A 26,935-nucleotide genomic window follows, 5' to 3' on the forward strand; every position below is an offset into this window, starting at 1 on the left:
TGTTTATCGAATACCTGGTACCGAAATGTCATCCTCTCGGCAGTGGACCTGTGGACAGGGAGCTTGAACTCAGCTGACATGTACGTATGTCTGTGCTGTTGAACACGTTGCCACGTCTCTCACGCCGGAATGTTAACAAATTTAGCATGCAATTTCATTTAATTTCAAGAAAACATAATAGAACACACAAATATGTATTTAAATTAATATTAACTCTTTGCTAGATATACCTAATGATGTAATTGTTTTCGTAATTGTACTAACGATATAAACAGTATAACGCGAATAAAATAAGAGAAGAAATACTTTTTTCTGGGAAAACTATCAAGTTTGACCCTATGTTGTATGGACATTTTTTGATCCTGTAGACCGTCCCCGACGACTATGAAAAGGACGGCACTTATACTCCTTACACTCTGTATAAGGATGAAGTCACAAGCAGGATAGCAATATCAATGGAAACTTTTAATAGAAAAAACAGCATCTTTCGTTGACCTCTTGAAAAAGAACTAAGGATGAGACTAGTGGACTGCTTTTTTTGTGGATTATGGTATTGTATAGGGAGAAACACGGAGATTACGATGAAGTTAAGAGAAATGACTACATAGAAGCATTTGAAATGTGGATATGGAGAAAAATGGAGCGTGTGAAACGAACAGACAGTATAAGAAATGAAGCTGTATTGGAAAGAATGGGTGAAGAAAGAGGAATGCTGAGACTTACCAAGAAGAGAAAATGAAATTGGCTATGTCACTGGCTGAGAAAAACCTGCCTATTGGAAGATGCAATGGAAGAAATGATGAAAGGAAGAAATGTTCGCGATACAAAATATTAGATACTAACAACATTGAGATACATGGATCTTATGCGGAGACTAAGAGGAAGGCAGAAAATAGGAACGATTGTAGAAATCTGGGTTTGCAGTGAAAAACCTGACATTGGGTAGAGAACTATGAACTAATGAATATATATATTTTGATACATAATTTAGTGTTGTGGGAATTAATCGATTAACCTAATCGATTAATCGATCAATTTATGTTGTAAGATTAATCGATCAAAAATATTTAATCGAATAATCGAGTCGATTTAAATTAATCGGTTGTAGATGATATTAAGTTATTATTTTATTAATATAAACTCATACTAAAATTTCCCACAATATTTCTCTCTCGGAAATTGCTTACTTTAAAGCACAATAGTACTGTTATTTTATAGCTGCAAAGCAGGTGGCGTAGAAAAAACACAATATTTCTCTCTCGGAAATTGCTTACTTTAAAGCACAATAGTACTGTTATTTTATAACTGCAAAGCAGGTAGCGTAGAAAAATCCTTTGCACAAACACTTCAGAAAGAGATGGAGATATTAGGACAGTGACCTAGTGTACCTCTTTTGAAAGTTAAAACACTATGCGATACCCCTATTAAGTTTTACGGTTTTCCAAGAAAACTTCCACCTTGTTGTCAGCTCATCTTCCTAACATATGAAATACATACTTTTCTGGGATTGGTCTCCCTCATCCCTTATAAAATAGCCATGCCTACACGTGTGCAAGTGAGAGCGTAACTGTCTTCTTCTATTTCTAAAATCTGGTAATTCGATTACAATAGGGGCCAGTCTTCTGTTTCGACCGCTGTACTTTTGCAGTTGGAGTTTCTGTACTGAATTTGTATATGAAGGTTTTGTGTTTAGTTTGATAAAGAAAAAGAAATTGGTTTTCTGTGGTCTGTGAAAAGTGTAAACTCCATTATATCATAGGAGAATTTGAGAGGTAAACTCGGTGAAACGTTTTAATTTAAATTGAATAATCGTGGAGAAGTGCTTGAGAAAAAAAAATTTTGTCTGTTTAGTGATGCAGGAAACACTGTTACTAAACGTAGAGCGGCACTTAATTCGGAGCATGTGAATGCACTGACATGTTTAAAATCATGGCTGAAGCAGTATTAACTAAGTGAGTTTTCTTACTTTTTGTTATTTATGTTTGTCTCAAAAATTCCCGACGAAATTGACACAATAAATTATAAGCCTCATAATAAATATGTTAGTAAATAATTAAAATAGTTATTTTGTAAAGTAACGGTGCAATATATACAGATATGTAACATTTAATACTTATGCTTATCACCGAACACGAGTTAAATTTAATAATATTTGTGTATTACAGTATCTTAAAACATTTCTCCAAATCGATAAAAACTCGATTAATCGATTAAATTCAAGTAGTTAATCGATTAAATATTTTGATCGATCAACAGCACTAAATTTAATCCTTATTTGCGTTTTCTTATCTGACTCCTGCAATATTAGAGAGAGACTTTTTTCAATAGTAATAAATCAAACATTTCAATAAAATTAGTTGCATGTTGAATTTCTTGACGCACTAACGCCTATATTCGATCTACATTAACGAAAAAAATAAAGGATTTGGTGAAATGTAAATTACACTAACATCATTCGACTTCTGTCGCAATGGAAACTTTACGTCATATACGATAAACCCAACAATGTGAACGAGTCCATTCCTATACACAAGTGATGTCCAATAAATACATAACCTATTTGGAACGGTTTATTATAATCCATGGAGGTTGAATTATATTTGAAAAATAATTTTATTCAGTTGTACTTTGACATAGATGCGAAACAGACATGTGTACAAAACATGCGTAACTATAGAAAGTTAATACAAGCTTGGCATTGCTTATATATTCATGGATAAATAGCAATAACAATATTTACAGAATATCATGTGCTCATATACATTATAGGCCTACCAATTACTTATTAGTTATATGTGAGTCAAAAACAGTTCTTTACTTGCCCTTTTAATATTAAGTTCATAAAATACACTTAAATGTTATAGAAAATTGTATTTATTTCTCCTAATTCCATTATAGACATTACACGCATTGATAGGGATTTCCTAAAATTTTCAGTCACTTTTTGATAATGTCGCACTTTCATTTTGATATGATATCATGTATCTAACATGCGTAGTATGTACTGTACTACCAAAACTTCAGTGGCTTTGACCTAGAAAATTGAGCGCTAGTGCAGTACTTATCACCTACCAGTTGGGGCGTGAGAATGCCAAGCTAATTGCAACTGGAGTACAATTCTCATAATTGCGACAGTTAGGCCTATTGTGTTGCCACGTCTGATAAAATCATCATTAAGGATGGTGAAAACTATATTATGTCGAACACTAATCGATCATAGGTGACAACATGGAAACACCAGTGAAAAATTGAATAAACTGATAAGGACGAGCGCCTGGGGGAAAGGTCGGCCAGATGATGTCAGTCGATCTATAGTAGTGGTTCGCATATTTTCCGCGTCTTCAGAAGTTTTGGCGCATCGGTACAAATCAGTTCAACATATTTATCTTAATCTTTATCTTTGGACAACTGTTTATTGAACATATAAGAAGTTCGACGGTTTGTAAATTGTCCCTGATATGCTATAATTGAAATATGGTCCTCGCGACGAACATACCTTTCCATAATTTGAAATACTGTACTTACGAGGTAGAAAAGTTTTTTACATCATGACAGAGAACATTGATTTCTTGTTCCGTTTCGCTTAGATTAAACGTAAATCTGCCCCCTCTTTTCTTTTAGCTAAACTTACCGCCCCTTGAGGCACAAATATCCTTTCTTTTTGTCTTTTTTCCACCTATAAAGGTGCCAAAAGATATTATCGCCAAGGGAATATTCACCGATTATTGGGAAAAAGCCAAGTCTGTCTAGAACGGAAGAATCTGCAATGCATTCTAATAAGCTTTCTCTGAAGATGTGTATTCGCTTTTCATTTATTTATACCAGTTTTAGGCCTATATAAAATTTTGCATTATTTCCCTAATTCATATGGAAATAATTTGCTGATCAGTATAGACTACAGTATAGACTACAACCATAGTAAAACTTACATCCATTTGTTTACTAGGAATGAGGTGCTTTTAAGTACGTACTTTGCTTTTTTTGTGTATACCAATGAATAATTTTAGAAATCATGCAACATACATATACTTCTCTTGTGAAATATTATAAACAAAGTAACAGGGGATTAATCGAATCCCTCATGAATCCCTCTAATTGCCTGAAACGCTAATGCTGTTCATGATTATTATTGTGAGCATGGTTAGAATTGAAAGGATATTTGGCATTTGAAATAAGCCTAAATGTTGATATTCCTCGTAATTTCTGTCCTTATATGCTTTGCACTTGAATGTAACAAGACAGAGTTATCTCGCTAATTACTTCAACATTGCTTTCCCATTCCATGAGACCTAGTCTCGAGACAACAATGCAGTTGATAGTGGAAACGATTCACACATCAGCATAACGTCAATGAGTTGTTTGAAATACTGTAATTAATAATTAATAATTCAGAGAATTGAATTTATTTGAAAAGTAATACCGTAATGGAGTACATTAGAATTAGAGTATGTTAAATTACATCACCCTTATGTGCATTGTGACTTTGATTGTTTTTCTCGTATCACCTAATGTTTTAATTTTTGACATGACTACGTCTTTAAGGTAGGTGCAGTACTAGTGAAGTCGATCGACACATTTCCAAGCAAGTTTTGTTGCGCCTATAATTTCTAAACTGCACGATAATTCAGTGAAGTGAACCTCGTGTCTAACGTGATCTTGGGTTGAAGCGAGTGACATCATCTAGCGATACGCGGGAAGTGAAAGTTGAGGCACGAATTGACGGATCGCACAACAGCCGAGACAACGGGTAGCAAACGATAGAGCGTGGTTGTTATAATAGCAACCGACATGTTTAATCTCAATGTACTGTATACAGGAAAGATAAAAAATTTAGGATACGATCTCTTAGGCCATTTTGAGTGAAAAAGTTCTCATGAACATACTGTAGGTCCGTTTTCGAACGATAGCGGAGCTAGATGCATTTTTTTGGTAAAACGTCTCGCCCCAATGTGAATCAGACATTACCATATGCTGCTAATGTGAGACGTAAGCCAAGGTCACTGATCGCAATGAATGACGTAACGTTGGAATCTGCATTGTGAGAGATGTAGATAAGAGAAGTTCATTTCACAAACCGAATGGTGAGGCATTACAAATGTCCAATCGCCTGCCCTTGTCTGATGTAATGACACAGAACCAGTACATAACACAAATACACTACCACTTATCAGTTCACAGCAGTTCAGTCAGCTACCTACAGTACAGTAGTTATACAGATACAGTTATCGGAAGCGTTGTGTTTTTCAAGATACCTTATAAATTTTCGACTACATAATATGCCGATATTGTTTATATTTATGGTTTGTGCGATGGAAGTTCCTTGCGTGCTGTCGCTGAATATGAACGATGCTTTCCCAAGAGAAGGGTACCATATCGAAGAGTATTTATGGGGTTGTATGAAACACTTGGTGTAGCAGAGGAAAGTGGAAACGACAGAGGCGGTAATCGACCGTATTTTGGATACTGCACGCCGCATGAAGAACAGCCGCGAGTAACTCTCCCAAGCGACGAGCGCGATTCACGCCCGAGCGCAACAGTGCGTTGAAGCAGAAGGAAGTACCTTTGAAAATGTGCGACAACATCAACCCCGATGTCTAGAATATTAGGTATATATGTATACGTGAATATAAACTTTAAATTTGTTCGTTATCTGTCTGTAAATGTGAGTTAGTACAATGGAATCTCAGAAATTTTTGTGAAATCAAAGAGCCATATCTCCGTAACCGTTCGAAAACGGACCCATATTCATTTGAACTTTGTGACTCAGAATGATTTCAGAATTCACATCCTAAATTTTTTATCATTCCTCGTGAATCATCCTGTATAAGATGGCTACGCCTAGGAGAACCAGAATGGCGAAGATATACCTGGTTTTCAGGTTATCTGGACAGAAGATATTTTGATTGTCACTGCTGATGTTTGCCTAAGAGTAATTCTATCAGCTACGTATTTATGCATAAAATCTGCGATTCTGCTTCAGATAGTGCCTACCCGAATTTTTTCCTTTCAAATCTCCTTCTTCTTCTTCTTCGTATATACAGTATTTCTCCCTCTTAACTGTTGCATTTACACTCAATCATACCTACATCAATAAATCTCTTAGAAGAATTGATTTTTCTGATTTTTTCCTAGGTCGATTCATGCTTCATTTCTTACTAGTTTAAAAATTCAGCGTTAACCTTGCATGCTTTTGGCATTTTTTTTTTTCGGTTTATTTTCTCTCTTCTAAATTTTGTAATTTTTTCCCTCGTAGTTCAACGTCGCAATCGCAGAATAAAAAATGTTTTTGTCAACATCATCCAAAGTGAAGCCCGCATGGGCTATGATATCCAAAAGGACTGTGGTTCCGTCTGAATGCCTGACGTCAAAAGAACATCTAGAAGTTAGTGGAATGCGGGTTAGTGGAATAATGCAGTGATTGATTCGTGACAGGCAGGTTCCTAAGACAGGGGACGTGAAGTATAAAGTTACGAAAACATACCGTGGCTGGAAATCCCCGTCCCTGTGTCTTCTGCCTTTTCCTCACAGCAATTTTCAGTCTGACTACGGAACAAAGGAATATCAGACGACTTCATTTGCGCAACTCTTTGATTCTGACGTCCCGTTCTATTGTTTTCAAGAACTCGTTGAATAACACATTATAAATATTTACATGTGCACATATACACCATGTTCCATAAGTTCAGAGACAAAGAGACATAATAACCTTCATCTTACAGCTCTTAGATGTCAGATTCGTTAATATTATTCTATCCTCTTTTTATATTGATTGTATTATTTTATTTCTATTGTTGTAATTATATTCTGTAGTCTGATGTATTATTCTGCATTATATGTTCTGTGCTGTATTATTAAATAAGTTTGTACTTGACCATGTTATAGCATCTTCCGATGCATTTGAAATTAAAAAAAAAAAAAAAAAAGAATACAAAGCGGTCCATTCACGTTGAGATTTGCACCGGTACATGTTGGAAGTATCGGTATCCAGTATCACTATTGGTTTATCGATATCAGTTGGCATAGTCGTCAACATCACTATCACGAAACTTTTAATGCGCCCATGCAACTGATACCATTGGAAATACACGTTCGTGATTTATCGTATTCAATCACATAATTTCCCCCCCCTTTTTTCTTTTCTAAAAATTTGGAGGCGAAAAATCGTGGTGGGAAAAGTAGTAGTAGTAGTAGTAGTAGTAGTAGTAGTAGTAGTAGTAGCAATAGCAGTAGCAGCAGCAGCGGCTTTATTTTGTGTGGCAGAGTTAAGGCCATATGGTCTTCTCTTCTACTCAACCATGTTTGATACATATATATATATATATATATATATATATATTAAATACACAGAATATATTAAAAAACAGAATATAGTACAAATCATTACGAGATTACATTATCAAAATTGGTCACATAAAATGCTGCAAGAGAGTAAACATATGAGGCTATAAACAAATTGGATGATATAGTAATTGCTTAAAAAAACCTAGACATTTATATATGAATATATGCATATAACACCCTAACATACACAGGCAGCATATAAACAGGTTACTGGATATGTAAATTAGGTACCGGTACTTGAATTAAACTAAGAAAAAAGTACTTGTACAATAATGTATACATGAAAACAATTTAGTCTTACATAGAGAATATGAGCAGGTTACGTAGCGAAAACATACTATATGCAAACAGATATGAAGGATTAAGTGAAATAGCAAAGCAACTAAAAAGTGTTCATATAATACAAATTATTTAAAAATTTCCGTGAGAGACTAGTACAGTTCAATAAGGATATTTCTGAGTAAAGACTCAAATATCTTTAGATATCGACTACTCATGACTTCCTGTGACAAAAAATTCCAGGAACGGACTGTGTGGAAGCAGCCAAAACTCTCTAGTGTAGAGGTAGCTATGACAGCATTTTGCCATCACAGCTCCGAACTATGGCAACTCTGGAAAAATCGCTGTGTTAAATAATAACTATTTTGTCACGGTGTGATTCTTGTGTTCGGATGATTCTTGGCGATTGTGAATGTTGTAACGACCTGGCATCCACAGAGTCATTCATTAAAGATGATGGCAATACATGGCACATTCCAAGGGTAACGCCACGCCATTATCAGTCACAATGTAGAAGTTGCTTGTTCCTTCAAGTCTCAGCTTGTCTGGGTTTTCCAAGTCTTCAATTCGTGGCCAATTTACAAAATTAAGAAATACAACTGTTCTTTGCAACGGGTATGTATGTCGGAACAAAATAGAAATTAATCCGAAAATTACAATCAAAAGTCATAAAAGAGCCCGTAATATACCGAACACAATTCTTCGTTTTGAAACGCAAACCATTACTTCTAACTAGTGACCAGTGTTCGGTCTTCTCTTTCACATATTCCATAACATTGGATTATTGAGATTTTATATAAATCAGTAATAAAAGTGAAGTTGTTAAATTCTTTTAATTATTCACTTTTATTAATATGGACTATAAATTAGCACTGCATTCATTCAAAATATTTCAATGTTTTCCATTTTGCGCCGACAAATCGTATATATATCAACAAAATGGGCTGTAAATTTATTTGCAACGTTTGTAATAATAATGTGGAAAAACCCAAAAATGTTACCCCATTGTCAATTTTCGTAGTTAACTCTGTCTGAATTCTTGTACATTTTCAGAAAGGAATAATTCAGTGTGCTAGATGGAATAATGTAGTTTCCTATAATCGTATAGTTTCAGAGAAGAATGAAATACAATAATGTTCAAATGTAACATATTGTGACAGCGACGTGAGATTCGAACTCACGACCAGCGTCCCGCGAGAGAGCATATCGCGCGGGCTTCACGTGGAAAGGGGCCTACACGCGAGGGGAGGCTGCGCGCGCAGTTGCTACTTAACGCAGTGAATGTGGAACGACCTTCCCGACTATTCCAGAAGTCCGTCGAAGTGGAGATATCGAGATAATTCTCTACACACCTGTAGAAATTTCTCGCAACTATGATTTTGCTATAAAAGAAGAAGCGCCAGCGAACTCGAGCAGAGTTTTCAGTTATTCAGTCAGTGAGTAAGCCAGAGCAAGCAAGCCAGACTGGTGTGCCGGAGTTCGATTCGAGTGTGCGTCCGCATCTGCGTCAGCATCCGAAGGCCTGAGTTCGAGTGCAGTGGACCGCAGTTGGAGGGACCTGAGTTCGAGTGCAGTGGACCGCAGTTGGAGGGACCCGAGTTCGAGTACAGTGAACTGTCTCTGAAAGTCTGTGGTTCGAGATACTGTGAACTCGAGTGACTGAGATAGAAGAACTGTGACCTGAGAACTGGTAGTTCTGATTTGTAAATAGTGCTTTGTAAATATTAGTTAAGATTAACAGTTCATTGTTGTGCGTAATAGTCCAAGTAAATTGTCATTGTCGTCGGTGGAGTGCTATAACGAATACTGTGTTGAGTGAAGATCCAATTGTTGACGAGAGCGTTAAGGTGAATTGTAGAAAGGAATTATTGTTGTGACGAATAAATTACATTGTTGTTACTAATAAAATTCACATTGGTGTCAGAATCGGGACATTATCGACAATGGAGAACCTACAGCAGATCCTGCAAGCCATCGCGGAAATGAAAGCTGAAATGAAAAAGGACATAAGTGATGTAAAAGCAGAAATGAAAGACGACATAAACAAGCACATCAGTGAGGTGAAGAACGATATAAGCGGAGTGAAAGATGACGTCACTACGCAAATTGAAAGCGTTTCGGCCCACGTAGATGGAATTGTCGCCATCGTAAAAGACGAACTTAAGGCCGATTTGGATAAACTAAACCAGAATTTTACAACTATAAACGAGACAGTAGCCGAGTTGAGACAGGATGTAGACCATTTCGATGGCAAAATCCGTGATCTCGAGCGTCGTCAAGAGCAGACGACCGAGTTGCTGGACAAGACGAGTGAGATGATGGATAAACACGCTGAGGAAAACAAGCACATTCTCGCGTTGGTGGATCGCCAGGCTAGAGAACATAAACAGATAGTTGCCGAGGAGGTTCGACGTGCCATGCAAGAAGCGGCCACAGAGTTGAGGACTCCATATGGTGCCCCTGCGGAACCATCGGCTTCAGCCAGACATCACAACATCAAGACGCCGAAGTTCGACGGTACAACGTCTTGGGCGATATTCCGTCGCCAGTTCGAGGCCATCGCAGAGCACAATGGGTGGACGCCAGCAGAGAAAACTACTCAGCTGCTGGCCGCGCTTCAGGGACAGGCGTCGGAGATTCTTCACAGCGTTCCAGAAGATGGGACAGCCGCTGAGATAATGGCGGCCTTGGAGGGACGTTATGGTGACCATCAACTTGCGGCAGCATTCAGGACCCAACTGAAAACGAGGGTCCAACAGTCAGGCGAGTCCCTGCAAGAATTCGCGATGGCGGTGGAACAACTGGCCCATAAGGCGCTCAGGGGCCTACCTAATGACTTCATCGCTGGAGAGGCGGCCTACACCTTCGGCTGCGGAGTTCGAGACCCGGAAATAAAGCAACAGCTACTCCTGGCAGAGCATCGCATCATCAATGCAGCTCTGGCGGCGGCCCTCAGGATGGAGGCAGCCAAGTTGACGGCAAACGTCTCGGCATCGCACCGGATTAGGAGCGTCGCGGCGGCCGACGTCGAGGAACGTCAACCGAAATCACCCGAGCGACGAAGACGAGGAGTGCCCACCTGCTGGTCCTGCGGCGAGCCTGGACACCTGAGGAGGGACTGTGACCGATCTGGTCACAAACAGGAAAACTAAAAGGGGCCGATGCGACGAGGGGCACGTCGGCGCCGTCATCACCATCCCCTCGGCTGATCTTGAAGACGGTTAACAGAAGATGCGACGATGGGCTGATTGCTGACGGATGGATAAGAGGCCGCCCATGCAGAGTACTGGTAGACACCGGGGCGTCGCTCACTATCGCCAGACCGGAAGTCGTGCGTGGCCTACCTGGGAGGACGCCGCTGCGCCGGTATGAGCTACGTACTGCCTCAGGCGAGAACCTGCCCATCCAAAAGGAGGTTTTCCTGGATCTGACATTGGGAAAGAGGAGACTGGAGATGTGGGTGTTCGTCGCCAACATCACTGAAGACGTCATCCTGGGACTCGACGCCATGCGGATCTTCGATGCAACGGTGGACGTCAGGCGCCGTATCCTGCGTTTTGGTCAGGATGAAGTGTTCCTGAGGGACGTCGAAGACCAACCCATGGCCAGCAGACTCACCCTGGAGAATCATGTGACAATCCCGGCAAGCTGCGAGATGGTGGTGACGGCAAGACTGGACGGACAACCTAAGAGAAACCTGCTCCTCGATTCGCAAACAACTCCGATAGATGGGGTTTATGTGGCCAGATCCCTACTCCCGAATCAGAAGGTGGTACCGGTGAGGGTCCTGAATGTCACCAATCGGGACAAGGAGGTGCCTAGTGGAACTGTATTAGGTAACGTCGAGCCGGTGGTGTCTGTGACGTCTCTAGCAGATAACGAAGAGTGTCACCGACCACGTCCAGATCTAGACCCATCACTGAAAGAGCTGGCTCGAGAATTGCCGGCGAATTTAAGCAAAAGAGAAAGAAGACAAGTCCACGATCTACTGACAGAATTTCAGGACGTATTCAGTCTGTCTGAAAACGACTACGGGAGAACGGAGAAAGTTCAGCACCGCATCGACTCCGGAAATGCTCGCCCAATCAGACAACCTCCTCGACGCGTCCCTCTAGCTAAACAGAGGGAGATTGACAGTCAACTGGAGGGCATGAAAGCAAGAGGGGCCATCGAGGAATCCGACAGCCCTTGGTCATCACCTGTGGTGCTGGTGAAGAAGAAGAATGGGGACCTGCGTTTCTGCGTGGACTACAGAAGACTGAATGACGTCTCTAAGAAGGACTGCTTTCCGCTTCCACGAATTGACGACACCTTGGACACCCTGGCCGGAGCAGAGTGGTTCTCGAGTTGGATCTCAAGTCAGGATACTGGCAGGTGGCGCTACATCCTGAGGACAAGGAGAAAACGGCATTCTCTACAGGCCAGGGACTATGGCAGTTCACCGTTATGCCGTTCGGCCTCTGCAACGCCCCGGCTACATTCCAGAGACTAATGGAGTCCTTAATGAGAGGCCTGACATACGACACCTGTTTGCTGTACCTTGATGACGTCATCGTGGTGGGCAAGACTTTCGGCGAACAGCTGTTGAACCTGAGGAAAGTGTTCGAAAGACTGCGACAAGCCAGACTGAAGTTGAACCCGAAGAAATGTCATCTATTCCAGAAGAAGGTCAACTACTTGGGACACGTAGTAGGGACCAACGGAGTGGCCACGGACCCGGAGAAGCTACAAGCCGTCAGTGGATGGCCGAGACCGAGGGACAAGCAGGAGCTGCGCCGCTTTCTCGGCCTCTGCACTTATTACAGAAGGTTCGTAGCTGGGTACGCCAACATCGCTAAGCCTCTAACCCAGCTGACCGAGGAGAAACGACAATTCCAGTGGACAGACGAGGCGGAGTCATCCTTCCAGTCGCTGAAAGAGGCGCTTTGCACTGCTCCTGTACTGGGATATCCCATCCCTGGAAGGAAGTTCACGCTCGACACGGAAACTAGCAACGTAGGCATCGGCGGAGTACTCTCTCAGGAACAGGACGGGCAAGAGAGGATGATTGCCTACTTCAGCCGAACACTATCCAAGGCTGAGAGAAACTACTGTGTGACGCGTAGAGAACTTCATGCCATTGTGGAAGCCCTGAAGCACTTCCACAAATATTTGTATGGCCAGGAATTCCATCTGAGGACAGACCATTCTGCACTCACCTGGCTATTGGGCTTCAAGAATCTGGAGGGGCAGACCGCCCGTTGGGTTCAACGTCTGCAGGAGTACAACTTCACCTCTGAACACCGACAAGGGAAGAAACATTCCAACACTGATGCCCTGTCACGACGTCCGTGCCCGGATGGCTACAAACACTGCCTGAAAGTAGAAGAGCGGGATGGCGCCCACGCAGTCCGAGCAATTGCCGACCAGCCGAGCCCAGGATGGGATAACGCCGCCATAAGGAGGGAGCAGCTGGAGGACCCAAACATTGGACAGCTACTGCGTGATGTGGAGTCCGGCCAGAGACCAGTATGGGCCGATATCGCCAACCGTAGCACCACTTACAAGAGCTACTGGGCCCAGTGGGAATCCTTCACTGTCAAGGACGGTATCCTGAAGAGGATTTGGGAGTCTGCCGATGGAAGGACCCGCATAGAACAACTTGTCCTGCCCAGGAGCAAGGTGAAGGAAGTGCTGGAGGAGACTCATGCTGGAATGACTGGAGGCCACCTGGGAGCCAACAGGACGCTGGACAAGTTAAGGCAGAGGTTCTATTGGTTGCATCAGAGAACCGACACGGAACAATGGTGCCGAAGATGCGACACCTGTGCAGCCAGTCGCGGACCAAGGACCCGCAGCAGGGGAGCCATGCAGCAGTACAACGTGGGAGCTCCTTTTGAGAGGATCGCCATCGACGTTGCTGGACCGTTCCCGGTCACGGATCGCGGGAACCGCTACCTGCTAGTCGCCATGGATTACTTCACAAAATGGCCAGAGGTGTACGCGATTCCCAACCAAGAGGCTTCGACGGTGGCCGACGCGCTGCTTGACAACTTCATCTGCCGATTCGGGGTGCCCCGGGAATTGCATAGCGATCAGGGGCGCAACTTCGAATCCAACCTGATGGGAGAATTGTTCGAGCGTCTGGGGGTGCATAAAACCAGGACCACTCCCCTCCACCCACAGTCCGATGGTATGGTGGAACGCTACATCAAAACCTTGGAAGAGCATCTGCGGAAGGTGGTGTCCAACCATCAACGAGACTGGGATGCCAGAGTCCCACTGTTCCTCTTGGCCTACAGAGCTTCGGTCCACGATACAACAGGGATGACACCGGCAAACATGGTCTTCGGGAGAGAACTGCGCCTGCCCTGTGATCTGCTGTTTGGCACGCCACCCAGCGCCGACCAGCCAGCAACTGACTATGTGGCAGAACTCACCGAGAAGTTGAATGGAGTTCACCAACTGGCCAGAGAGCACCTCAAGATGGCCAGCGACAGGATGAAGGTACGCTACGACAGATTAGCCAACTCTGCAGGATTCCAGGAGGGCGACCTGGTGTGGCTGTATCGACCTACCAGGACCAAAGGGAAATCACCAAAGCTGCAGCGTGCCTGGGATGGACCATACCGCGTGGTGACCCGGATCAACGACGTGGTGTACCGCATCCAGCGACAACCTCGAGGGAAGATGATGGTGGTGCATCTGGACCGATTAGCAGCCTACCAAGGGACTGCCCGGGACGAGCAGCCCTAAGGAGGGAGCAATGTGACAGCGACGTGAGATTCGAACTCACGACCAGCGTCCCGCGAGAGAGCATATCGCGCGGGCTTCACGAGGAAAGGGGCCTACACGCGAGGGGAGGCTGCGCGCGCAGCTGCTACTTAACGCAGTGAATGTGGAACGACCTTCCCGACTATTCCAGAAGTCCGTCGAAGTGGAGATATCGAGATAATTCTCTACACACCTGTAGAAATTTCTCGCAACTATGATTTTGCTATAAAAGAAGAAGCGCCAGCGAACTCGAGCAGAGTTTTCAGTTATTCAGTCAGTGAGTAAGCCAGAGCAAGCAAGCCAGACTGGTGTGCCGGAGTTCGATTCGAGTGTACGTCCGCATCTGCGTCAGCATCCGAAGACCTGAGTTCGAGTGCAGTGGACTGCAGTTGGAGGGACCTGAGTTCGAGTGCAGTGGATCGCAGTTGGAGGGACCCGAGTTCGAGTACAGTGAACTGTCTCTGAAAGTCTGTGGTTCGAGATACTGTGAACTCGAGTGACTGAGATAGAAGAACTGTGACCTGAGAACTGGTAGTTCTGATTTGTAAATAGTGCTTTGTAAATATTAGTTAAGATTAACAGTTCATTGTTGTGCGTAATAGTCCAAGTAAATTGTCATTGTCGTCGGTGGAGTGCTATAACGAATACTGTGTTGAGTGAAGATCCAATTGTTGACGAGAGCGTTAAGGTGAATTGTAGAAAGGAATTATTGTTGTGACGAATAAATTACATTGTTGTTACTAATAAAATTCACAATATTTTATCACGTCACTGACATATATAAATCTCATATTTAATGCATTGCTACTGTATTGTAACATTAAGTTTGCTGAACATAAAAAATATGTATAATGCAGCATAATGATTACTAAACTGTGGCATAAGCTGATATGCATTTTATTTTACAGGAAAGCAGTTTTAATCTTCGACACTTACCTGGGATCTTTTCTGGCCTCACACAATATTTTGTTATTAATATCTACATCCATATACTATTCCGAAACGTTATATTAACTAGATATCCTATCCTTAGTTATTCTATTTTCCTTTACAATTAAAATTATTAATTCATAATTATATAATGATTATTTTTTCATGTTTATTGCTTGGATTCTTAGATCGCACCCTGCTATAGAGCACCTCTTTATTTTATAGTTAGAATTATTTTTGCAGCGATAGGCCTAGTGTTTTGTTGCAGACAAAGTGAACATGTCCTTTGAAAAGTGAACAAACAGCATAGAGTGCCATGTAGGCTATGGATAAAATGTTGTAGGTTCAAGAGTAATTATTTGTATTTGTAAAATTAGCTTCTTGTTCTTTCTACTGGATCAAGTGATGAGACTAAATCAATTAATTAATTAATTGTCTGAACATAATAATTAACACTTGTTGCAATAACAATTTCCTTTTTGTGTTATATTTCAAGGAAAGTGAATTTGCTCTCTGACAATTGAAAAAGTAACAACGCAGAAACAGAATAGTCTGCCGTTAAACTAAATTAATTAATTAATTCTTTAAGCAAAGTGAATAATTCTAGGTACAATAAAAACTTTCAATTTCTTTGTACTGTGTATAAAAATGCAGTAAGCTATAAAATATTCTAATAATTAACAACAAATATTCTTGGGTCAAAGAAGACACCAGACAAGTAGCATGAAACTCTAAAGCAGCTACGTGGCGAGGGTTGATTCTTTCAGGAAAAATTAGGGATACATCAGAAGTGATATTTTTCTTATTAGTATTAATGTTACTTACTAATGGAAGTAGACAAAATATTTTTTCCAAGATTGTACAGACCTAGAAACAAAATTTGGGCCACTTCAATTTTGTTCCTGGGTCTCTACATCTCAGTTTCTGCCATAATACCACATATATTTTACTTATATGATATGAAAACCAAAGTCACAGGGAGTAAGAGATTAACCTATGGAATGCAGGAATAGCAGGGGAAATCTTAATTGAATTGGCCTGCCAGTTTAGGGTAATTGAACTAGCCCTGTAACAGGTGTTACAGGAGGCCCTTGTCCTAATAGGGTTTAATGGGCTGTTGTTATTCTTATTCTTATATTTCTGTGGCTTCAAGATAAAATGAGATATGTCATTTCTTGGGATTTTTGAAGAGCAAGCATTTAAATTTGAGCGACCATATGAAATCATAGGAATCATGTTTCCTAACAACGGGTTCGATAGAATAGTACATTATGCAACGAGCCTATAATGGTAGTAATTAAGATGCGAGTATGTTTGTTTATGAAACGAGCGAAAGCGAGTTTCGTAATTTTCATACGAGCGTCTTAATTACCATTATAGGCAAGTTTCATACGACTTTTTATCCTCGACCAAATTTCTAACTTGAAATTATTCATAAGTATTCATGTTATGGTTATGTAAGTGAGAAGCGGAAACTGACCTTCTAAATTGTGAAATGTGCGCAGACGCGAAAGTATTGATTTTTTTTCCGAGGAACGAATGTCATTGACCTTGATATAATCCAGGCGTATTTTGCGGGCTACCGGGACTACCGGCGGTAGCCCAAGGAAATTACAAAAGAAAAAGTTTATAATATAACATAATGTAATAATTTTGTATTATTAGTTTTACCATAGTAATTAAAATTAAAGTAATTGTTTAGATATATTTTGTGTAATAATAGGCTCAGCGGTAGCCCAAACCCTTTAACCAGTATACGCCACTGAATTATAATCTAGAGAATAACATGAACATTAGTCTTGATATAACCTGGAAATTGATTTAGAATTGAAAAACGAGATTACAAATTGAATTTATTTGAATATTATTTACAATTAACGCTAATTATTATAGTAATAGAACATAACGTTCTGCGACAGTATTGTATTTCCAGCCTCCGTGACTTTTCGCTAGTTGTCTTTCGATTGCATATCCGAGAATAATCGATACTTGCGCTTTTATAATGGTACAATGGTCATTTCTCATTGGCTGAACAACTGAACTATAATAAATAGGTGTAGTTTAATGAGGTGCATTAAAGGGCTACTACCAGGTGTATAATTACTACATTTCGGCATGGTCGAGCATAAAAATAATAGCGATATATATGTCATATTATTACCTTTCCTTGGAGCCACAAAATTTGTAACAAGAAACAAAGCTTCATTTCAACAATTAGTTTGTCCAACATTACAAAAAATGTCTCGCCACTGAAAGACAAGTCCATATGTTAATTTGGTTACAATACATAACCAAGAAACGGTCTTCATTGTGTTCTTGGAATATAGTACGTTACTTTCATCTATTTGTGTAAGAATTTCTCTCTTTCGGTCCTTCATAGCCTGTGTCCAGACCCAGAATACCTCTTCTTTCTTAGCTGGATAACTTGATCCTTCACAGACTACGTGAGGGAGGTACATAAAGCATGCCTAGCAAGTCTTTGTATATATTTCCTTTAAATCATCCAGGATAACATTACAGCATCGATTTACACAGCACGAATACATAAAGGGAAGCAGGAACGAAGCTGGAGCAGCACCCCGCCCTGCTGACCTTTACGTGCGGTCATTGCTTGCTTCCCTGTTGGTTGACTCCTCGGTTCTCTTTATGCCTCTCATCCATTTTCAGGTAACAGACGGCGAGTGTAGTGTCTAGGAGTAGTCACAAAATGTGCTATAAAATCACGCGTCAAACACATATCATCAACAGCATCTTCAACTTCAGTTCATGGTTACAGATATTCACCACTATGGCCTCAATATTTTACGAGTCATGCAGTCTTTTATTGACTGTCCACTTCGTTTATAGGGTACATTTTATTCGGCAATAAAAAGTGGATACTTTCCATGTTTTGTGTATTGTAAAATTTTGTAAAATAACAACAATTCCAAGGTTAACGTGGCTGAAGTTTTTTGAATCTAATTTATAGCAGAGAATGTGGCTGAGTAGGCCTACACAGATAATTTTTCTGCTGTTCACTGTTTTCATGTCACTTTTGCAGCGAAATTCCTACATCAACATGCACTCGTTTAGAGTCTGAATTTCCATGCAAAAGTTTTATGTTCATACAACGTGTTTATCGAAGTGATCATTCATAGCCTGACGATGTCAACTGAAACAGTATTTGTAAGTGTTGTCAACACTTCTTCAATCTGTTCAGTCATTCTTTGTATGAAAAAACCAAACCGTCACTTCTTCTACCATCTATTGACATACGTACGTACAAACGTACATACATACATACATACATACATACATACATACATACAGTCCACACCTGTGGAGTAACGGTCAGCGTGTCTGGCCGCGAAACCAGGTAGCCCGGGTTCGAATCCCAGTCGGGACAAGTTACCTGGTTGAGGTTTTTTCCGGGGTTCTCCCTCAACCCAATACGAGCAAATGCTGAGTAACTTTCGGTACTGGACCCCGGACTCATTTCACCGGCATTATCACCTTCATCTCATTCAGACACTAAATAACCTAGATGTTGATACAGCGTCGTAAAATAACCCAATAAAGTAAAAAAATACATACATACATACCTACATACATACATACATACATACATATTGTAAAAAATTGTAGAAAATTGTATAAACTGTAAAAATTGTAAAATATTGTAAAAATTATAAAAATTTGTAAAAATGTAACTGTTATATTGTAAAATTTTGACTTCTTCCACATCTTAAAGCTTCATTGCTTCATTGCTCATGGAATATAATAAATGAAATGAAATGAAAAAAATGAAATATATACATACATACGTCCACACCTGTGGAGTAACGGTTAGCGCGTCTGGCCGCGAAACCAGGTGGCCCGGGTTCGATTCCCGGTCGGGGCAAGTTACCTGGTTGAGGTATTTTCCGGGGTTTTCCCTCAACCCAATATGAGCAAATGCTGGATAACTTTCGGTGCTGGACCCCGGATTCATTTCACCGGCATTATCACCTTCATCTCATTCAGACGCTAAATAACCTAAGATGTTGATAAAGCGTCGTAAAATAACCTACTAAAATAAAAAATACATGCATGCATACATACGTACGTACATACATACATACATACATACATACATACATACATACATACATACATACATACATACATACATACATACATACATACATACATACATACATACATACATACATACAAATCTTGCCATGACATCATTAATTAGACACCAACACTGTAGCCCTAATATCAGTAGAGCAGTTTTCTAGAATTTAGATGAATAGTTAAACTGAATCTCCCAAAAGTTTCATCTCGCTTGTTTCGCAGGTGGTGGCGGTAGTATCCGTGTTCTTCATCTGCGTGTCAGTGCTGTCCTTCTGCCTCAAGACGCACCCCAACATGAGGGTCCCGGTGATCCGCAATGTCACAGTGAACGTCAGCCAGGACGCCGGAGGGCTTCAGTACGCGTGGACACTAGACAAGGAGCGAACGGATCCACACGAGGCCTTCTTCTACCTCGAGCTGGTATGCAACGCGTGGTTCACGTTCGAGCTCGCCGTGAGATCCGTGGTGAGCTCTACGTTGAATGATTAAATGTTGGTCGATTAGTCAGTTCTTTGATTGCATATTTGGTTTAGTTTTATTTGTTTCTCTTTTGTTACGGTTTAGTCATTTTGATTTGTTCTGAAAGGTGATTTAGTTTGGATGGATTTAATCCCAGCAATACCAACGAAGGGGTGCTTTGTGCCCACCTTTTCCAAACTTTCTATTTCAAATATGTAATTGATACATTAAAAATATGAAAATATTGTTTATTGTCAGTTAGGGGTCCTATCTTACTGTGTTATTGTTTAATCGTTTTCACCGATGGCTTTATTGAAATAAGAATATGTGTCATGGTGGAAAAAAATATCCACGCCTTGTTAAAGTAGTTGTTCGCAAATATATAATGATATTTCAATTTTTCTCTTTTGTTATAGTACATATTATTTGCTCATTACAAATGTTAAAAAAGTGTTCAAAATTGAATATTTTTGTAATGGCCACAAAATGGTATTGCATGGCATTAAAAAAATACCTTTGTATTGTTAGGGTTAATTCAGTTAGCTTACTGGTACTGAGACTGATGAACTTCCTCAGGGATCAATTTAATGTCCATTATTATTTATAGTTTTTATTAGGTCTATTTATATTGCCTCAAGCATAAATATTATATATCGTTGACTTGAAAATTGACGCATCGCATTCAATTACAACAAATGCGAAGCAAATATGCATACTCGTATACATACATTCTTATTTATTCTTGACGATACAAAGGAGGAGAATTCGGCTGGCGCTGTGGATCGGGTCTCGGCATATCTCAGATGGTAAGAGCAATCACCACGTCAAGCTGAGGGTCCTGGGTTCGATTTCCGGTGCCGGAGCAAATTTTTCTCCATTAATAAGTAAAGCACGGTCTTCGTTGCCCGCGTTCATAAGTTACCTGCGCTTGGATAGTGTGGTGTATGCCTAGCTTGTTGTGTGATGGGACGGGAAGATACGGACGTTCCCTCCGTTGTACAGGTTCAGTGCGGTGAAGGACAAAGTTGTACCTTCTTTACATGACAGCGCTGTTGTAAATAAATGCATTGTAACACATCCTTAGAACTTTAATAACATTATATTATTAATAGAATGCAATACTGTACAACAGTTTTCATTTATGATTCACCTATTGATGCGTCCACAGTTCCATTACAATAAAGAACAATACATTTCCGTAAAATGTCGAAAGAAAAACCTCTTCGCCTATCACTTAGAAACATTTTGAACTGACAAAATGTGCGTTCCACATCGCAAGACGTGAGTGGTGCGAAACGAAAATATGAGCTATATACGTATCATCTGAGGGCTCGTCATTAACCGACAAAATATCTCTTATTTCACACATTGCTGAAAATCCACAGTTCTTTTTCAACACGGTCCCAAATTTCGTCTTAACCGGTTCCAAACTTGGATGTGGTTTTGCTTCACACAGACTTTGGTACAAATGTTCTACGAGTTGGAGGCCACTGGACATTTCGAGGGTTGACGATTCTAGTTGTTTTATTGTTGTGGGAACATCTTTGTAAAAATCTTCATAGAGTGCTTCCGAAAACAACGACTTTGCAATCTTTATTGACGTACTCGCTTCATCATCAAATGTTTGTATTACACCACGGACTTCCTTGTAGTGTTCACAATAGTACAATGCCGCCTTCAACCAAGTTCCCCACCGAGTTAAAATGGGCTGTGGTGGCAAAGAAATTCCTAGTTTGATATCTTTGAATTTCTGTTTTCGAGACGAGGACTTCAAAAAGATTTTCTTTCCGTTGGAGATTAAGCTGTCAATATCAGGGAATAACGACCTAATTTCTCCAGCTACCCTATGCAGACCATGGGCCAAGCAAGTTAAATGTAGCAGGTTTGGATATCTAGTCCGGATTTGGCGTGCTGCTTTTAACATGTATGCTGCAGCATCGGTCACAAAAAGAAGGACAGTTTCTCTTTGTATTCCATCAGGCTACAAAAGATTCATAGCAGTCTCAAAGAGAGTGTCAATTGTGAAACTGTTTACTGCAGTAAGCACCTCGGTTGTTAACAAGTATTTTTGTGAAGGTTTGTCCGGAGATATTCCAACAATAACATTGCCAATAGACCTTCCTTCCACATCTGCCGTTTCGTCTATAGAAACCCATATTTTATTATTTGCGACAGTTTTCCTAATGCCGTTGATGACATGATCATAGCACGGGGATAAATATATTTTGCGTAGAGTTGACTCGCATGGAACGTTTCGCCCAGTATATTTCTGCAGAAATGATTTCAAAGTAGCATTTTGTAACTTGTGTAACGGAATATTGGAACATACCATCATATTGCAGAGGTCGTTACAAAACTCTCTCTGAGTAGGCTTATATGAATTTGAAGTCGATTGTGTATCATGTCTGCCAAACAGCGTTATACTTTTATATGTTGTTTAGATTTACAGTGCTTCTGGATGAAAATTTTTCTGTGGCCTTCAAACTGTATATGGCATACTTACTCCTTTTATAGTGAAATACTCACGGCCAAATCCCTCCACATATTGTAACAACTTCTGTTTCTTTACGTCTGACAATACTGGCAATCTCGTTTACATCTCTGCACGGTCTACAGGTGCCCGACCGACTGCTGTACGTATTGAGAATGCGTCGAGACGCCGTGCCCATCGCGAGTGATGTGGACGTGACATCAGACTCTCGGTATAGCCCTTGTGCAGACAACTTGTATCGCGGCAGCAGGCAATGAAAAGGCAACGAGGCCCGCGCTTTGTTAATAAGTAATAAGCAATGATACTTTGTGTCGTACTGCTAATCCTCCATACATAAATCCTGCAACCTTGTAATACCCTGCAAACCAAAAGGTGAAACTGTAAAATATCTTGGAGTGCACTTAGGTCGCCGTCTATCATGAAACATCATATCAACAAAAAACTTAAACCGGCATAGTCAAGCCTCGCTAAATTATATTCGCTTCTCAAGAAGATATCATCCCTAAAACTACAAAATTGCATGCTACTCTACACATCTCTCTTACGATCTCTGCTGTTTTACTCCTATCCTGTCTGGGGTGCAGCTGCATTATGTGAAATCAAACGCATCCAGTCATGATTAATATGTTGTTTTATCATGTCCCTTTGTTCTGTGTCTGTTTTGATATTGCTGCTGCTTTTGTGTGTGTATGTGCGTGCGTGCGTGTGTCTTTTTTTAAGAGCTGTGAAAGGTTTTGGAAATAAATATGTGTATGTAAGTGTTTTCGAAGTCTTAAGTGTTTCATAAGTATTAAAATTGGTTAATATATGTGTTAGCGTTACAAGTATCGCGTAAGAGTTTAGCAATTTCTTCAGCTCAGTGCTAAGGGTGATTCAGTGTGTTCTAAAATCTTTATTTGTGTTGTGTTTTTGTATTTATATTGTGCGTAGAGTTCATGTTGTGAATTTGTATTAATTTGTGTTGTTTTGTATTTCTGTTTTGTTTTGTATTTGTGTTAGTGCTTTGTAATTATTGAATTATTGTTTTGTAATTGTCATCTTTAATTTGCTTTGCATTCGCTTGTTTTTTGTACAGTATTTAAATTTTATTGTATTCTTTGTGTTGCGTTTTGTATTTGTTTTTTTGTGTAAATGTGTTTATTCCTTTTCTGTGTTTGTTAACTTTTGTATTGTACCAATATTATCACTGGGTACCTGCCCATTCGTAATTGTATTATATTTTATTTATTACTGTATACTATAACACAAAATGAATAGATAGAATAAACATAGCGCACAACCGTCTGATAAGCTCGTGTTCGGGGACAGTTCCTATATTAGGTCTAAATAACAACTTTGTACTAAAATACTAAAATGAATAAAGTTATTGGTCATTCGTTATCCCGTCAAACCAAATGCTTTCGTGCGCCGTAGCATACAGTAAGAACCAAGGAAAATAGAATAGAAGGTACTGGCCACAAGAAAGATCCCCCACTGCTCGTGACGTCTGGCTGTGTCCTTTAACTTGCTCGCGTATCCAGATCAATCCCGTTGTAGCGCTTAGGAAAATAGAATAGGTCTTGTCTTATGCTATGAAAAGCAATGCACCGATGAAATTTCTTACATCCGATTTCTTGGAGAAAATTTTTAATTTGTCCCTCATTAAACCAGCAGAAAAAGCACGTGCAAATAGGTTTTACAAGGTAACGAATGGCTATACAAAATTTAATACAATATGTACAAAGCAGGAATTACAAGTACAATAAAAAATAGAAACAAATGAAAATATTATGTTTGAATTAATATATAGTGTATCAATATTATGAAAAATAAAAAGGACATAAATACTAAACTGTTTGCTTCATTTTATTTTTAAATTTATGAAAATTAAAATTACCTAGGTCTGGATTTAGGCTATTATTTGTGTTTTTTTTCCTTTATATTTTCACTATGCAACAAAGAGTTAATTTAAACAGTTAACAGCATTGTTCAGCATTCTCTACAGTTGGCTACCACTTTCAAATCCAGCGGCATTGTTTATACCAGACTGAGGATATTGCTTGATCGTTTATAATATTGTGGCGCCATGTTGGAATATTCTGGTCGCGTCAGGGAGTTGAGCGCGCATCTAGCGAGAAGGAAGGAGCGGGGAAACGGAAACTGGAGCATCGGTAGGAGCTGTAGCGCGTAGTTCTCTCGATGAGTCTAAAAGCCACGCGAATCGAAGATTCTAGATCATGTGGTGTAATAAATAACACCGTGAGTCAGTCTTCGGAAGTCAGTCTACAAGTGAGTCTTCGAGCGAGCAAGGAAGCCAGCATTCGAGACCATCTGAAAGACCGGAGTTCGACGTGCAGAGAACCGCATCTGGAAGATCTGAGTTCGACGTGTCGTGGACCGTAGCCGGAAGACCTGCGTTCGACATGTGGTGGACCGCAACTGGGATGACCTGAGTTCGACGTGTCGTGGACCGTAGCCGGAAGACCGGGGTTCGACGTGCCGTGAACTTGCGTGAATGAGTCCGTAACTGTGGCAGTGTCCAGGCGAGTGCGACGCATCCGGAAGACCTGAGTTCGATGTGTAGTGAACTTGAATAGTGAGCTAGAAGAACTAGCCAAAGCGAACGAACTGTAAACTGAAAACTGACAGTTTTGTTCTGCACATAGTGCATTCTGAACATTAATTGAAACATTGTTGTTCTTCTCAATAATATACGCCGTGTATTGTCATTGTCGTCGTCGTGTGGAGTCCAATAACGACTATTGTGTTGCTTTAGTGGAATACTCATTGTTGTAGGGTTAATTATTAGAAATAAAAGTCACATTGTTATCGGGTGCGTGGTGGTAAAAGTAGGATAAAAGTCAGAATTATTTTAGGTAGTTGGAATATTAGCTTCTTATGTCTAAAAAGCCATTCACTAATTATTATTATTATTATTATTATTATTATTATTATTATTATTATTATTATTATTTCTGTAGTGCACGGGAAAAGTGGCACAAGTCAAAAATGTTAATTTTACAGGAGAAGGAAAAAAAACTGTCTTCACACTGGTCTATGTCGATTTGATTTTCTTCTGCATGAATTACTGTAATGGGAGAAATACTTATGTCTCTTTTCCCAAGCGACCAGATGTTCCGTAAGATGCCATTAAATTCAAAAAAATGTTTGTGGAAACTGACTTATGCCACTTTTCCCAAGCATTGCAGATTTTATTTATTTATTTATTTATTCATTCATTCATTCTTAATTTGGTTAATGAAATCCATCCGCATTTCCATCCTTTTTTCATACTAGGCTCTAGTAATGTGATATGTTGCAGGTGAGTCCGAACTTGGTGCAGTTCGTGAAGTCGCCGGTGAACGTGATAGACTTCGTGGCGACGCTAAGCTTCTACACGGACATCCTGCTGCAGAGCAGCGTGGCGCACCGCATCGACAAGGCGGACATCCTCGAGTTCTTCTCCATCATCCGCATCCTGCGGTTGTTCAAGCTCACCCGGCACTCTCCGGGGCTCAAGATCCTCATTCACACCTTCAAGGCCTCCGCCAAGGAGCTCACCCTGCTCGTCTTCTTCCTCGTCCTGGGCATCGTCGTATTTGCGAGCCTCGTATACTACGCGGAGCGACTCCAGGTATTCCATTTTAAACGTTCTCCTATTAACAACACGGCATGATATTTAAATTTTGTAAGATAAAATAGGTTTTTAACGGAAATTTTACTTGAAGCAAGTAAAGCGATAGATTTGGAAGTATTTATTTATTTATTTACTTACTTATTTACTTATTTATGTATTAATTAATTAATTAATTAATTAATTAATTAATTTATTTATTTATTTATTTAATCCCCGAAAAGACGAAGTTTTTGATTATGATCGTGACCAGAATAGTATTGTACGAAATAGAAATATAAAAATTGGAGATTTATGTCTCGAAGAGGTGGAAAAATTCAAATATCTTGGAGCAACAGTAACAAATGTAAATGACACTCGGGAGGAAATTAAAAGCAGAATAAATATGGAAAATGCCTCTTATTATTCGGTTCAGAAGCTTTTGTCATCTAGTCTGCTGTCAAAAAATCTGAAAGTTAGAATTTATAAAACAGTTATATTACCGATTGTTCTGTATGGTTGTGAAACTTGGACTCTCACTTTGAGAGAGGAACAGGGATTAAAGGTGTTTGAGAATAAGTTTCATAGGAAAATATTTGGAGCTAAAAGGGATTAAGTTACAGGAGAATGGAGAAAGTTACATAACGCAGAACTGCATGCATTGTATTCTTCACCTGACATAATTAGGAACATTAAATCCAGACGTTTGAGATGGGCAGGGCATGTAGCACGTGTGGGCGAATCCAAAAACGCATATAGAATATTAGTTGGGAGATCGGAGGGAAAAAGACCTTTGGGGAGGACGAGACGTAGATGGGAGGATAACATTAAAATGTATTTGAGGGAGGTGGGATATGATGATAGAGACTGGATTAATCTTGCACAGGATAGGAACCGATGGCGGGCTTATGTGAGGGCGGCAATGAACTTCCGGGTTCCTTAAAAGCCATTTGTAAGTAAGTACGTAAGTAAGGTAGGTTTTTAAAGTATGG

The 26,935-nt window shown here is 40.1% G+C and overlaps 1 protein-coding gene across 3 annotated transcripts in view; it reads left to right on the forward strand.

The window, feature by feature from the left end:
* LOC138712113 (potassium voltage-gated channel protein Shaw-like) overlaps positions 1–26,935 on the forward strand; it is a 932,154-nt gene that overhangs the window by 822,394 nt on the left and 82,825 nt on the right. For all 3 annotated transcript variants that reach the window (XM_069843532.1, XM_069843530.1, XM_069843531.1), the window contains 2 exons: positions 19,624–19,866; positions 25,653–25,964. In XM_069843532.1, the coding sequence (XP_069699633.1) occupies positions 19,624–19,866; positions 25,653–25,964 (555 nt within the window). The remainder of the gene's footprint in view (positions 1–19,623; positions 19,867–25,652; positions 25,965–26,935) is intronic.

Source organism: Periplaneta americana, chromosome 13 (assembly GCF_040183065.1).
Source record: "Periplaneta americana isolate PAMFEO1 chromosome 13, P.americana_PAMFEO1_priV1, whole genome shotgun sequence".
In the NCBI taxonomy this organism is placed as follows: Eukaryota; Metazoa; Arthropoda; class Insecta; order Blattodea; family Blattidae; genus Periplaneta; species Periplaneta americana.